Source organism: Malaclemys terrapin, chromosome 9, assembly GCF_027887155.1.
Source record: "Malaclemys terrapin pileata isolate rMalTer1 chromosome 9, rMalTer1.hap1, whole genome shotgun sequence".
Classification (NCBI taxonomy): Eukaryota; Metazoa; Chordata; order Testudines; family Emydidae; genus Malaclemys; species Malaclemys terrapin.
This window is the reverse complement of record NC_071513.1, coordinates 79305977-79321529: the sequence shown is the minus strand read 5'-3', so window position 1 is coordinate 79321529 and position 15553 is coordinate 79305977. Positions and strand designations below refer to the sequence as shown.

At 38.6% G+C, this 15553-nt stretch overlaps 2 protein-coding genes across 3 annotated transcripts in view; one reads left to right on the top strand and one right to left on the bottom strand.

The window, feature by feature from the left end:
* Window positions 1-15553, bottom strand: part of MED12L (mediator complex subunit 12L) — a 312365-nt gene that overhangs the window by 186331 nt on the left and 110481 nt on the right. The window lies entirely within an intron of this gene.
* On the top strand, window positions 1101-14500 carry P2RY14 (purinergic receptor P2Y14). Of its 2 annotated transcripts, XM_054039480.1 has the most exons (3): window positions 1101-1420; window positions 9063-9166; window positions 12033-14500. In XM_054039480.1, exon 3 carries the CDS (start codon window positions 12057-12059, stop codon window positions 13047-13049), a length of 993 nt encoding a protein of 330 aa, XP_053895455.1. In that variant the 5' UTR covers window positions 1101-1420; window positions 9063-9166; window positions 12033-12056; the 3' UTR covers window positions 13050-14500. The 2 variants fall into 2 exon arrangements, with proteins under 2 accessions (XP_053895455.1, XP_053895456.1); XM_054039481.1 differs by lacking the exon at window positions 9063-9166.

Here is a 15553-nt window from a genome sequence, read left to right as displayed (position 1 = left end):
TTTATACGTGCCCAACTTGAGACGTGGGGTCAGATTTGCAAAAGCGCTGAATACTCACAACTGCAACCAAAATCTATGTGAGCTGTGCATTGAACATAAAATGCTATAGAAATGGTAGAGTGAAATCAGTCCCTAGGCATCTCAAGTTCAGCATCCAAAATTAGTGGTCACTTGACAATTCTGGCCTTAATCTCTGTGTCTCAGTTACTCATTGGTAAAACAGGGTAATATCACTTTCTATCTCATAGGAGTGTTGTGAAGATAACTTCATTAATGGTTGTAAACAATTCTAATATTACAATAATGGACACTCATAGAAAAGCCCACGAGAAAATTAGTAATTCTGTACTCAGAGCAAGGTTTGGATGCTGTGTAATAAATAAGGCATAGGATCACATACTGAATGGCAAGCATAAATGCAACTAAATAGCTAACCATTCAATAAACGCACTATCCATCCTGTGCACTGAATTATGCAGAAGGCTTTGGGGGAAACATAGTTATCATAATGCAGATGCACCAGGGGACCAAACTAAGGTTGTACAGGCAACCTTAATTTGGCATTTCCTAATTTTTGGATCACATGACTTTGCAACAACAACATTGTTTTTATTTTTTTAAATGAACATAATACATATTTAATGTGAACCTGGGAGGAAAAAAATACAAGAGTAAGTTTTAGGGATGAAGGGGAAAAAAGCCAACATTTTTTGAGCTTTCCCAAGAAAATAACTAAAAAGTGAAAATCAAATGTAAGGAATGCATACTTTTGTATCACCATTAATTTTACAGGTTTTGTGGTTGATTTGGGAACCTACCAGTAAAGCATGTGGAGAGGGAGGCAGGCAAGAAGATTAGAGTAATCATAAGATGTAAAAAAAACCCAAGGATGTATCATGCTTTTCCTCAAAGTAAATATTTCTGATTTTCGCAACACACTGCAAGCAACTGCAGTGCAACCCGTGACCTCCAGTTTAGAACACTTCCACTAATAAATACAGAAGCAATTTACTAACTTCTTAGAGAAGGTCACAGCTAGGCATGAGAACAATTTAAAAAAAAACACAAAAAAAAAAACAGCTTTGTATCGTTTAGTGTTTTGCCAAACGTTGCAAATTTGTAACTTCTGAATACAATTCAAAGCTGAGCTTCCTGGAAGTACATCTAAGTATTAAAAAAATAGTACTGGCCATCTGCAGTACTTGACATTTAAACCACATTTGGTTAAGTATGAAGACAATGCGAACCAGCCTTTAAATACTTCAGTTTGGGAACTAAAGTAGCAGTTTCAAGTACTACCACTACTTAAGAAGATTATGCAGAAAACAGAGTGAAGCATATTCACTCTAGAACTGAGAGTATATCTGATTTCTAAGGAACAACATTAACGGATACCACAGAGAAGATTACATAATAATTGGTGAGTGAAAGAAAACGCTATAATTTAAAACATTTTGCTGTAATATATTCCAATACATTAGTATATGCTTTCTCCTGAAATATATTTGTTTAGCCTTAAACTAGCAACAAGAATCATACGTAAAGTTTTATATTTAATTGCTTCTCCTATTAAAAGATCACTTTAATTTTACATCTTTTAAAAATATATTTTATACAATCCTACATTTTTGTTAATATACATTTATAATTATTAGTTAGATGTGTTTAAGAAAATGCTTTAAAATGATAAAGTAAGTGTGGACAGGAAACCATTCACATAGCATGCAAATATAATATCATCTAGTTTGACCTCCTACAGATATACAGGTAAGGACTTTTCCATCTTTATATGTAGTTTTAAGGTTTATTTCCTAAAGCGTGGGCTTTTGTTTGTGTTGTTTTTCCCTTTTCTTGTTTTAAGCAGTGCTTTCCCCTTCCCCACCCCAAGATTTTCGTTTAGTTTTCGGTGATCAATGGAATATAAATATTTAAAATTAAGGAAGGTTTCCATTGTCTGATGCTTTTAATATTAAGTCAAGGAGTTTTATGAAAATAGTTAGATATATTATTCAACAGACATGAAATTATAAAAAGGAATATTTTTAATTCCTTCTCATTTGCCATTTCTTAAAAAATACCTCTTGCATCCTCAAATATTCACTTTCAAGGACAATAAAAATGTTAATGCATACAAAGTATTTTACATGGCTTAAAGGAACCAAAATTTTGATATGGCTGATATTTCTAAATGCCAAATATTATCTCTCTTTAATCTTCTGCTGTTGAGGGTCAGGATCATCATGTACACATCACATGCCCACGTCAACTTTTCCCCTTACTCCTCCTATTTTCCAATTAATGAAATACCTTGTGGTTGACTGCATACGGGAGCTTTTCAAAGCTTAATTCATATATTGGAAATAAGTCCAATATCTAGGCTAGATGCTACAAATAGCTCTACATGCAAACAAAGGGGACCCCTGAAGTGCCACTGACTTCATTGGGCCTTCCTGCAAGTACAGGAGTTTGCACAAATCAACAAATCTAGCCCTTTAATCATAAATGCTTATTTAATTACTTTAGAGCCTAGTCTAAAATTCAGAAACAAGAACAGACTCTCCAGAAAGAAAATGGTAACCTTTAGCAATCAGTAAAATGAGACAATGTTACACTTTGAGGGGGAAAAGCAAGGATAGATACTGATTGGGAATCTTGGACAGTAAGAACAAATGAACTGGCTACAAATGGGTGCTGCAGTGAGCGAACAAAACTTTACCCCCTTTAGGTGTTCTCCATCCCCAACTACATGAACTTTGTGCTAGGTTCCGGTGAATTTGGTGTTCTACTTTTAAGGAGAAAATTAACGGTATCTACAGCAATTGATTTCTATACTCTCCTGCTTTTCCCTTCAGGGTATAAGAAGCCACTCATAAATGCCAATAAAGTGTCTGTTATAACCTAAATTAATGTAATAAGTGTGGTCTGTAAAGTCTCCATTATAAAAAACCGTCCACACTAAACATGCCTATTGTAAAAGACTTCCTGACAGAGGAAGCTGAGCAAGGTCTGATGATCTGAGGCCCACAAATTTAAGTAAAATAATTATTTTCTGTAATACAGTAGTGCCTAATGGACTCCCAATCAACAATTGGGTCTCTAGAATGCTGGGTATTGTAAAAACATGTACCAAGACATGGTCCATGCCCCACAGAGCTTACAATCTAAGTATAAGATGAGAGGCAACAGGGGGATACAATGAAAGATGGAGGGAACACAAGGGCTTAATAAGACTATTAGAAAAAGTGTGATAAGCAGTGGTCACCAGCTGCTTAGCCATTTACAGATGCTTACAAATTGATTAACAAAACCTGTTGCTGACAGAAAATTAATACTAGCCCATTACATTAAAGAATAACATGACCTGGCTAGTCTTTACGAACTGAAGGAAAGTTCTTTTACACTACAAGGTTCACTTTCCAGGTGTAAACCAGTTTTTTAAAATCACTGTCCTTGGACAGCTGTCATCAGGGTGCAAGGTGATTTATATGTTTGATTATGAAAATAAGAAACTAGTGTAAACACGAACTGAAGATGGCTATTCCATTATTGAATGCATCCTTCGGGAAGCAGGACCAAACCATGCACAGTTGAAGAATTTGGAGAGATTTTTATGTTAAGTTACAGTAAATCTTCATTGATCATTATCAGCCCTAGATAGTGCAATATAAAAATATGCACACTATGCACAGGGTATGTCTACATTGCACACCACTGGTAGCGGTGTGTAGGTTACGTGTACCCATATGCTGAAGTGAAAAGCAGGGTGCATCCACACTGCAGTGCACAGATACACGTAACAGTGAAAGAGTCTGGCAATAGGGAAAGATTCCGGCGGTGGTGAGCCAGCTGGACACTCCACTCCTAGAAACAGCAGTGTAGATGGGGGAGGCACTGCTTGGGCCTGTAGAGAGCTGTGTAGGGGACATTCCCTAAGAGTTCAAGCATGTCTTTACTCATCTAAGCAGTGCCTCACCATCTACACTGTTACTTATACCCTCACTGGGGGAAGAGGGATGTGCAGTGCATGTATTCTACATGCCAACGTAAGGGAACATATGCAATGCACACTCCTAAAGAGAAACCTGGCTAAAAATGATGCTGCTGAAATAACTTTACATATATGAAACTGTAAAACTAGTGAGTTATGATGAAAACAATGAAGTTATGGTGGGATTTTAATTTTTTAGCATATCATGGTAAGAAGTTAGAAAATTCAGAGACAAGGAAAGAGAGGGGTTTACTTAATAGAATGTTGTTAGAGATTGGGGTTTTAATCAGCCAAGGAGGTATTGTAGACCTTCTCTATTTTAGGAAAACAACATATTACTGAATGTTTTTCAGCAATAGGTCCTCTCTTGTCCTTTACCCTCAAAGGCCATGCCCACACTAGGGGAAAAGGTGCAGTTTTAAACATAACTAAATTTATTAGCACACATTAAAATCCTACTGTAGACTGGGCAATCGTGCTTTTAACTCAAGTTAGTTTAGTCAAGGTAAACCATGCTTTTTCTGTAACTATGTTGGATCTATTTTGTCTCATCTATTTTGTTCCCAAAATCTCATGCTTCAGCACTTCAGCTGGTCGCTTGCAGGGGTCAGGAGGGACTATTCCACTGAAATGTATTCTTTGCGGCGGGGGGTAGGGGGAGAAGAGAGCATCTCCTTTGTCTGAAGCTTCAGAGATGGCCACAACTGGAGATGAGACGCTGGTCGGGGTGGGCCAGTGCTCTGAGGTGGTCCTGAGAATTTTCTCATACACAAGTGCTTGGTGGCCTGTTCTTTGCTCTCATACTCAGGATCTAACTGATAGCCATAGATCAGATTGACAGGGATATGGGTGGGGGAGGGTTCACCTTCCTCTACAGTGTGGGGCATGGGGTCACTTGCCAGAGAACATCTGGGTATATTCCACTTCATCAATTCCCTGCCATTCCAGGGGCTTCTGGCATTGGTGAACCTCAGTCCTTCCTATTTTCTGCATGTGGCACATAATAGTTTAATCTCCCATGGTCTGTAACATTTTGGTCCAATTTCACTTGCTGAGTTCAGTGTGTGGACGCGGGGAGGTGTTGGTGGCCTGTGATATACAGGAGGTCAGACCAGATGATCTGGTGGTCCTTTCTGGCCTTAAACTCCATGATCTTCTCAAACAGTTAAACCATTTTCAATACCAAATGAAGCAGGCCAGGGAGAACACACTGCTAAATATCATTATCCAGAATAGTTAGTTTTTCTCCTGTAGGCAGGTCCATAAAGAACTGGCTAGTGTGTATGTGTACCACAGCTCTCTGCTAAAGGCCTTAGACTGGCAGGTGACTAAAGGGTAGCCTCATTTAGCTGAAGTGGTCAGGGCCTGGGTTTTCAGAACAGGATGTGCTGAGCTCTATCTCAAGGCACTCAAGCACCCAAGGTTGGCTGAGGCCTACACATACTCCAGGGCACCTCCTGTGTTCCAAACTATGATACAAAATGTATTTTAAAAATAGCTATACCTCAAAATATGGATTGCAGCATAATTTGTAACTGCTGTATAATGTTTATGGCTTAAAAAAAAAATACTCTACTTCCTTTTTATCTAGGTTTTTTCATGACACCAAAGCACTCAAATTTAACATTCGGCATGGTCTTGCCACCCTGGGTAGAACTGTTTTCCCATTCAGAGAGGATTCCAGAGCCAATAACTATTGTCAACCATTCTTGCACCCATGAATCGTATAGCCTATTAACTGATCTAGCAGCTGCACTAGTTTCCAAAAATAGCCTGCTAATGTCTTCTGTAGATATAGAGCAGCCATTTGCATCAGGATGAGAAAAGGAATGCTTAAAAATCAGGGAAGAGAGCAGGAAAAAAATTAGTCTTTCATCTCACACATAGAAGTCAAAGGTTATGTTATTTGCCTGATTGTTTGTGCAAATCTTGTTTGGTACTCAGTAAAAAGGAGGTTATGAACTGTATGTTTAGACTTCTGAATTTGACAGACAAGTTGTAGTACATCAGGAAATGAGTCAATGGTTTTGGAATCCATGTATGGTAGGGATAGGCATTTAAATATAGAAGGAACACAAGCATTTTAATCATGTAGCTGCAAAGGCCAGAATCTTGACATATTCTAGCCCTAAACATTTAGAGCATGTCAGACACAGGAGTTTCTGTGTTTCACACAGGTTGAGTATCTACAATAGCAAACCAGTCAGATAACCACAAACTCTTGCTAAGCTCTAAAGTAATTTCCTCTTTTACCTTTTTGTTCCATTTTATATGTTTTACACTTATGTGCAACAGAGACAGAGTAGATCACACTAGGTTTTTTCATACAGTATCAAGGTATAAGCTTATTAGATAAATCTAAAAGGTATTAATTAAGCTTTAAGAAACTATATCAGAAAATTAAACCCATCTAAAAGCATTATTTTAATAGATGTTTTCAGTTTGAGGAAGTCTCATTGCCTAGGCAACCTGACCACAAAGTATTATACAATTCAGGCGATGCTATCTATTTTAAATAGATTAATAAGATAAATATTATATTTCTAACAGCTGTCTATCTAATAAATTGTTTGTTTTGTACTAAATAAACTGATACATTTAAATGGTATGTTGAGAGGTCAATATGAAGTTAAATATTTTAAAGCCTAAATGATCATAAGGCCTGATTATCTGTGTGACTGGCAATTGCTCAGAGTTTTACATATGAACTGATCCTACTTGGATCTGTGTTTAAAGATCCATAGTTCCATGCTGATACCAAAATCACCCCCCAGACTAATGTAGAACAAGGATAAAAGTTTGTCTTTGAAACAAGACTGTACTGAGACCTTGAATTAATTAAACTCATTTATCTCTTGAAAATTATAACATCCCATGTTAAGCTCAATCTTCAATATTGTGAATGTTATCATCTGATAATCTTTATTTTGCTTTCCATAATTTCTTATCTGCTTTTGAAGCTATTTTGGTTAATAAAACTCAAATTCATAATAGTTGTACAGTCTGTACTTTAAGTAAGGAACACAAATCCAAAGAACCAAGAAAAAGCTAGTAGAGGTAACTGGTTAATTAAATTTGCTAACCAATGTGTGTATTATAATCTTTCTCGCACAGCAAATTTACTCGCAAGGAAAGACACTGTTTTCCTACCTTCACTTGGTATATCACCCTCACCTCCAAGTTAACTGACAAAGACAGATCCCTCAACCACACACTTAAAATCAAATGGCAGATAGTGGTTTACTGGGAAACTTATGCTGTCTTGGATAAGAAAAAAACACACATACAGGTGTCAATTCTAAGCTTAGTAGAGGCTGTTTCTAGGTAAATATAAAACCCCTATCAATATTGGAACTAAGACATTCCTGTTGCGGACGTGTGAGGGACAGCTATTGAACAAGTATGAAGGACTGCATATCCCCTACATGTGGTTGGGCTGGTCTCTATGCCACTTTCACATGAGCCACCACAGAACAGCAGTATATGCAATGGAAAGTGGGAGGACATGGCCAATGGCTTTGTGGTTACAGAGGTCCAGTTGCCACAAACTTCCCCATAGAGAGGAGGGGAGCAGCAGCAGCTGCACAGGGGCATATCTATTTTTTGTCAAAGCATAGGAGGGAAGAAAATGATGAGTTACTAGAGAGAAAATGAGGAGTTATTTAGTGGAGCAGCTATTGTGCTGAGGCCATTACATTAGGATCTTTGATATTGGATCACTACATAAGATATTGCTTTTTAATTTTATTTTTGAAGAGTGGTGGTGGCACGCATCAAGTCAGAGAAACTTGCTACTCATGTTAGCAAGCCTAAAAATGATATATTTGAAGCACTGTTCAGACAGCTGTGTATGCAGATACACATTTATAAACAATAAAGATGTATAGTACAGAATTCTAGCATCATCTTCATGGGATACCCAAACCAAATGTGCAGTATACGACCACAGTGATTAGTGAAAAGCAAGATACAGCCTTGGCAACAAGAACTACACAGGCTATTTTAAGAACTTCTGTTCAAGGATAACAGTTTCCAATACCAATGAGCAAAAAAGAATAAAGTCTGTTTAGGCATTATTGCTCTCACATGAGGATAGAAATAGGGTAGCAACTAAGTGGATTTTCTAATGCACTATTAAAAAAGGATAATTAATACAGTAGTTTTAGTGTAAAAGTGTTCTACATTTGTGATAAAGATTTTAAAAAACTGAGTTAGCTAAAGACTTTTGTTTTCTTAAATAAGAGGGATAGGGATGAGCTGCTAGTGCTATATGGTGGGGCCAGGAAACTTACAGGACTCCAGCCCAGCTCGTCCCTCCCCTCCCCAAAAATGTAGTGAGCCTCATGTGGTGTCCACAGAGAAGGATATGGGACTCTGGGGCTATATACACCACACCTTTTCACGACAGCTGCTCCCAGGGCCGGCTCCAGGCACCAGTTTCTCAAGCAGGTGCTTGGGGCGACCGCTCTGGAGAGGGGCGGCAGGTCCAGGTATTTGGCGGCAATTCAGCGGATGGTCCCTCACTCCGCCTGGGAGTGAAGGACCTCCCGCCAAATTGCTGCCGCAGACCGTGATCGCAGCTTTTTTAGATCGTGATCGCAGCTTTTTTTTTTTTTTTTTTTTTTTGGTTTTGGCTGCTTGGGGCAGCCAAAACCCTGGAGCCGGCCCTGGCTGCTCCAGTAACTCCCTGGCTTTCCAATGCAGCATGGGCCTGGCTCTTAGAACGTTCATAGTTATTTTGAGGCACTACCAAAATTTTCCTGAGTAACATAAGCCACAGCAGGGAAATGACTACGTTTATCAGGTTATAATTCAGTCAAACCTGAATGGAATTTCATACAATGTGCAAAATAGAAGTCTCTAGCCCTGGGCCTTTGTCCCTGCCAAATTTTAAAGGCCTGCTACAAACAATGGAAGTGTTAGAGCTTCGCAATAAAACGTCTCCACAATCTTTTATAATGTTAAATATTAGGCAACTTAAATGCAGGGGTTACTGTCAGCTCCCCCTATAATACTCTTTAAGGAGATATGTAACCATTGACACACAACTATATTTTTTTCATTTTATGTACAGATTACCCAAGAAAGGAAAAGTCCCTGTCCCTTGGGATGCAAAACTCCCTCAAAACACTGACACCTCGGTAAATGACCACTGCAACCTATCAAATCAGAAGATAGGTAAGGATATGCTACTAGTTTCAGTTGACTTGCAGATTCTGTCCTGTGTGTGATTTCAGCCACTCACTAGATATAGCCAGCTTGTATAGTCTAGATAATATATTTATGAACTACACCTCTACCCCAATATAACATGACCCGATATAACACAAATTCGGATATAACACGGTAAAGCAGCACCCCGGAGGGGCGGGGCTGCGTGCTCCGGTGGATCAAAGCAAGTTCAATATAACGCAGTTTCACCTATAACGTGGTAAGATTTTTTGGCTCCCGAGGACAGCCTTATATCTGGGTAGAGGTGTATATAACTGTTAAAATGAAGCTGAACTAAGCACAAATTGAAAGTTTAATCTTCCTCTAAGGAATCCTCTGTCTTGGACTTAAGCTAGAGACAACATACAAAGCTCTTCTATACCCACCTCTTGATGCCAACACCATCGAGACAACCCTCCAGAGTCTGTGGGATCTGTGCAAGGACTATCACCTGAACTTGCCCAAACTCTTTACTAATACAGAACCACTTGCTGTTAGCTAAATTTTTGTGCATAGAGCTCATTTTCTATGTAGCACCCGAATGTTTCTGAGGCATTTGACAAACATGACAGCTCCCTGCTCAGAAGAGCCTACGGTCTAAACAGAAAATATACAGTACAAACAAAGGTTTAGGGAAGAGGACAGTAGCCAAGGACTACAGTTTTCAAACACAGATGCCTTAATACCTAAATAAAAGTAGTCTGATTTTCAGAGATATTGAGTATCTGCAACTCCCATCGATTTAAAATGAGCTGTGGGTGCCCAGCCCATCTACAAATAAGACTATGTTTAGGTGCTTAAATAGGGATTTAGGTATCTAGCTTTAGCCATTTCAGTTGGGAAAATTATAGCAAGTTTTTTTTATCTTCCTATATTTGATCATTTTTTCCCAAGCTCTAGGTGAATTAACCTTATTACCCTTTAATGATCCTCCCCATCTATTAACATTATGACTATAGTCTAACAGCCCTTCACCTTTACACACACACACACACACACACACACACACACACACACCGCTTTTCCCAACTAAAATTGACAGCTAGAGTTTAAACTTGTTGACCTTTGGATGCATATACTAGGAAGAGGTTTAACTGTGGGCCTCTGAACCTATAACTGGGAGAATTTGGGACCCTTGATATACCATATGCCATCCTATTCCAAGTTAAAGGTGACTGACTTAAAACCTGACAATCTCTCTTTAAAAGGGATGTTTCAAATACAGTATGCAAAAAAGTGACCCAACTACGCAGTTCTATTTCTAAGAAAATTTCCCATGTAGTGTATTTAAAATGACCACAAGCTTGTGTCTGAGTTCCAGCCTCCCACGCACAGAGATCCCATGGATCTGATATTCTTGACTTTGGTTCACTTGTGACCATTGCAAATCAAGCTTATGACAACAAGCAAAAGCTTTACTTTCAAAGGGACATCAGAGAACTTTGTTTTCTCAGTTGTTCTTAAAGTTTTAGTTTGCCAAATACAGCAGCAATATACAGTATTGGTTTTTCAGTTCCTAACAAGAAAAATAGACTCACATAAACCTTTAAAAGCAATAGCAGAGCAGGCAGCAGATGTGATTTCCTGAAGACCACGAAGAAATGATCTATGTTTTAATTTGGGGAGCCTTAAAAGACAAATTCTAGCTTACACCTTATGCTAGTGTACAAATGTATCCTTATAATTGTGCTACTAACAACTAAGATAAGTGCAGCTAGCACAGCTTGCTCTAAGGCTTTCCTTCAACAGAACGTAAGGAATGCTGGCACTATCTAGTGTTCTTCACCAGCCTCTTGTTTACAAGTGCAACATACAGAATATAAAATTTGCTGAAGCAACATTTCCCTCCCTAACACCTTCTAATAACATACCGCATATCTATAGTATACCAGCCTTAGAGTTCAAAACTCCAGACCTTTGTAACTGCATATATCTGCATTCATTAAACCACATATACAGTGCTTCAAATCCTGTTCCCAGTACCTAGCCCAAGTAACTGGAGTTGATATCTCCATGGGGGCATGACCGGAAGACAGCCTACTCCCCAAGTAACATAGTATCAACTGAGCGACTGTGCAGCTGCTACTCCAGCCTCAGGACTGGAGCAGCCTCTACAGCTCTAGTGGGCAATGGATCTGGGCAGGGATATATCCACCAATCTCGCCCCCACTAGCATCAATCTTGTCTCCACTACATGCCTTACATATTACTCCTGCAGAACAGAACTTCATAGATTCTGCTGTGTCTGGAACCCTCCATGCTCAGAGGGTGCAACTTTGTAGTCCACTAAAGGTGCTGGGAAATCAGCGGTGCTGAAAATTTAAAAAAAATATCTGTTCTACATTTTCTTCTAACATCAGTAATGTTGTAAGAAGGCTTTTCTTCCAGTAGACACCCAAAATTTACAAAATTGAGATCACTAAGTGAATGATCACCTTGGTATTTTAACCAGATCGTCCTACAAGTTTCCCCATTTTGGGCGGGGAGGGGGGGGGCAATAAACCTCCTGAACAAGAACAGGGTTTAGCATGTGCAACATGCACCTACTCACAGAAAGGCATCAAGGACTTAGAGAATCTATTGTTTTCTTATTTAAAACAATACTATTCACTCATAGACAGAGCCAAAAGAGTGGACCAACACCAGCAATTAGACATTTATACTAAGCACATTTGTGGGAAATTATATTTACTTTGGTTCCTGAAAAGCATACTGATGATTCAGCAAAGGACATCAATGTTAACTTTATAATAATGGAAACAACTGCAACATGAACACAGTAAGATACCAGTAAGATAAATTGGATGTAACACTGTTTTTCCTCTGCTTTCAGGAACACAGACTGAAATATTCGAAGATGTCCAACTCAAGCGTAAATGCTTCAGGAAACAACTGCACTAACAGCTCAATAATAACTACTCATGTCATTCCAGTGGCTTATGGATTTATTTTCATAGGAGGAATCCTGTTAAACGGTGTAGCAGCATGGATTTTTCTACATGTTCCTAGCAAGAAAAGCTTTGTCGTCTATCTCAAGAACATTGTTGTTGCCGACCTTCTTATGAGTCTGACTTTCCCCTTCAAAATTCTTAGTGATTCAGAAATTGGGCCTTGGCAGCTCAACATTTTTGTCTGCCGATTTTCTGCTGTTATTTTTTACCTAAATATGTACGCTGGAATAATATTTTTTGGCCTCATAGGGTTTGACAGATACTACAAAATTGTAAAGCCTCTGCTTACCTCCTTTGTTCACACAGTTAATTACAGCAAGATTATCTCTGTAGTCATATGGGCATTGCTCATGTTTTTATCATTTCCAAATATTATTTTAACTAATCAACATCCTACAGAGAAGAATTCCAGAAAGTGTGTAACTTTTAAAAGTGAGCTTGGTCTACAGTGGCATAAGGCTTCAAACTATATTTGCCTAGGAATTTTCTGGACTGTGTTTCTTCTGTTAATCATTTTTTACAGTGCAATAACAAGAAAAATATATAGTTCCTACAGAAAGTTCAGGAGAAATTCAACAGTAACTAGGGAAAAAATCAATCGCAATATATTCAGCATCATGTTTGTATTTGTCATTTGTTTTGTGCCATATCATCTTTGCAGACTTCCATACACATTAAGTCAAACTGGGTCTCAGTTCTCCTGTCAGTCAAGCAAAAATCTGTACTATGGAAAAGAATTTACTCTGTTACTGTCCGCTGCTAATGTGTGCCTTGATCCCATTATTTATTTATTTCTCTGTAAGCCCTTTAGAGAAAAGTTATACCAAAAACTGCATCTCAAGTTGACAACTTCAGGTGAAATAGAAAACTCTAAATCCAGAAGGTCAAACACTACATGACAGCATAATTATTTCAGACATTCACATATCCCTTATAAGATACAGTATGGAAAATTATTCCAGTTTGCAAAGCAGTTAACAAAGGAATTGGATAAACGAAGAGCAGGTGCAACAATAAACACAAGGTGTCAATTTAAAAAGCATTTCAGCTGTTTGTTTTCCATATTAAAAAGTATTACCACATATCGTACTATGCACTACTTCCAGATTACTTCAAACTATAACTTCTTATAATGGAATATATTAGTTGTCTGTGGCCTAGGACAGGCAGGAGAATGACTGGAGTAGAAAGCTGGATATCCAGGCCAGGGTTCTATGCGAGGGGCAAGGATTAACCAGCAGAACTACGCAACAGCTGCAGCCTGTTAGCCTCCATAAACCAACCTGGAGCACATAAGAAGTGCAAGCTAGCAACAAGGGCTTGGGAGTGACTGAATAGCAAAGCTGGACAAAAAATTTTGGACAAAGCTTACTCCACGAAAAATGCAGTTTCAGTTGCCTTCCAACTATTCGTGAATTTGACACAAATATAGTTTTGGGCAATCACAAAATGGCTAGAGGAAGGAGGAGGAGAAAGATGAGGAGGTAGTGACGCTATTGTGCTGGTGACACTATCCCCCACTCATAACCTTTAGCCCAGTGGTTGGGGCACCCACCTTGAATGTGATAGACCCAGGTTCAAATTCTCATTCTGGAACAGACTTTTTGATTCAACAATTTCAACTCAAACTGATTTTTTCCCCTATTTTTTGCAACTGACGTTGGATTTAAAAAAAACAGTTGTTTGCCCAGCTCAGGGATGGAGGAGATCTTCTATCACTTCTGACTTCAGCATCAGACTGTTTTGGAATGGCTGATAGAGGCCAAGTCAGAGTACTCAGCCCCTGAAGGGAAGAGAGATCCCTGTATTAATCTCTACCAAAATGAAGAGCTGAGATGAAGGATTCTGGAGACGGCTCCACCCAGCCAACCGTAGAACAGTTGAAGGAAAATAGGAAAGAATAAAGGTGTAACAAAGCTCAGATCCTCAAGGCTCTATGTAGAGCTTGGGGAATCCTAGAATGATTTAGCCACAGGAGGTAATTTTATAGTACATGAAAATCTATTTGAAATCTTTATGGAAAATTCCTATCTAATTTAAGAGTCTGAGTCATTACTATATCTATGGGATGAACAATCCCCGTCTAGCATGCAGTTTAGGCTTCACCAGAGACCCTGCAAGGCAAAGTGGCTGTGACTTCACTAACAGTGAATTTTTAGGAGGCGAGGAAAGTCTACTGAAACTAGCTGTTTGTACCTAAAACTCAGAGCTATTAGTTTCTCTTTAAAACAGGACATTTTTGTACCTGGAAAGAATGATTTTGTATTTTTGCTTTGTTTCTGGCACTATGTTACATTGTTTTTCTTTGTACAAAGGGCTGAAAACTACCCATATTTCATTTACTTTTGTGTGTATATATGTTTTATTGTGCATCTCACATGTTTTATTGTGTTTGTACTAAAAAAATAAAACCTCTTTTTCAATGCAGCTAGATTTGTTTGTTTGGATTTTATAATTTTACATGGGGAGTGGGCCAGTGAATGTAATGCTTACAAAAGATTCCAGATGACTCCACTGGAAATGGAAGCTTTCCGTTTTACTCTCTATCTCTGGAAACAACATGAGTTTTTCCAACAGGGATCCTGCCAATTTGCCTTACCACTGTTCTGGAAGGACAGTCTCTCAGGATGAAAGGGTAGTTCATAACCAATATGCATTTTTAACTAAAAATAAGGCATCCTGGTGACAAGGCTATGGGCTGTATTGATAATCAGTAAATAAATGCGTTCACTTTATCCCTAATCTGTTTGTTGAGGCCATTTCTAGCATGAACTGATTTGAGAGCACCAACCCACAGCAATGGCTTTTTGTCACTCTTGACCTATGCCAGATTTGCCCTAGGGGACTAGAAAGTAAACACCACATTTCTGGAAAACCATCTAGAATCCCCTTGATATTACTGTTTGAATCGGAAGTGGTCCCACACCATAATCTCACATCCCCACATTTTACAGAGGTTTAGATTTTTATCTGAATGTCACAGCTTGGGTTCATATCTAGTCTGAACTTTCTTTTAAGATCAGAAACAATATTTGTCATGTTGCCTCAGGTCTCCTTGACACGACAGTCTGGTTACAGAACAGTGTATGTAGAGAAACTGCACTGGTTGCATTGGTAGACTAGCTCCTCCTAGCAAGAGAAATCCAGATTTGTCAAGGAGGGAAATCTACTGGTTTGTGAGCAATTTTCATTTTATTATTGTAATTTATGGCAAGAGCACTTAGTGCCTTAATAGGTGCCCCTTTATATATGCTGCATTATCTAAACAAAAGGGTCAGTGAAAGAGTACTAGTATAGTGACAGAAGCAGTTTTCATGTCACAAGCCTTTGTGAAACCTCATCTTCACTACTAGAAAGTAATTTATGCAAACATATCTATATTCTGGAAAAATCTTTCCTCTCC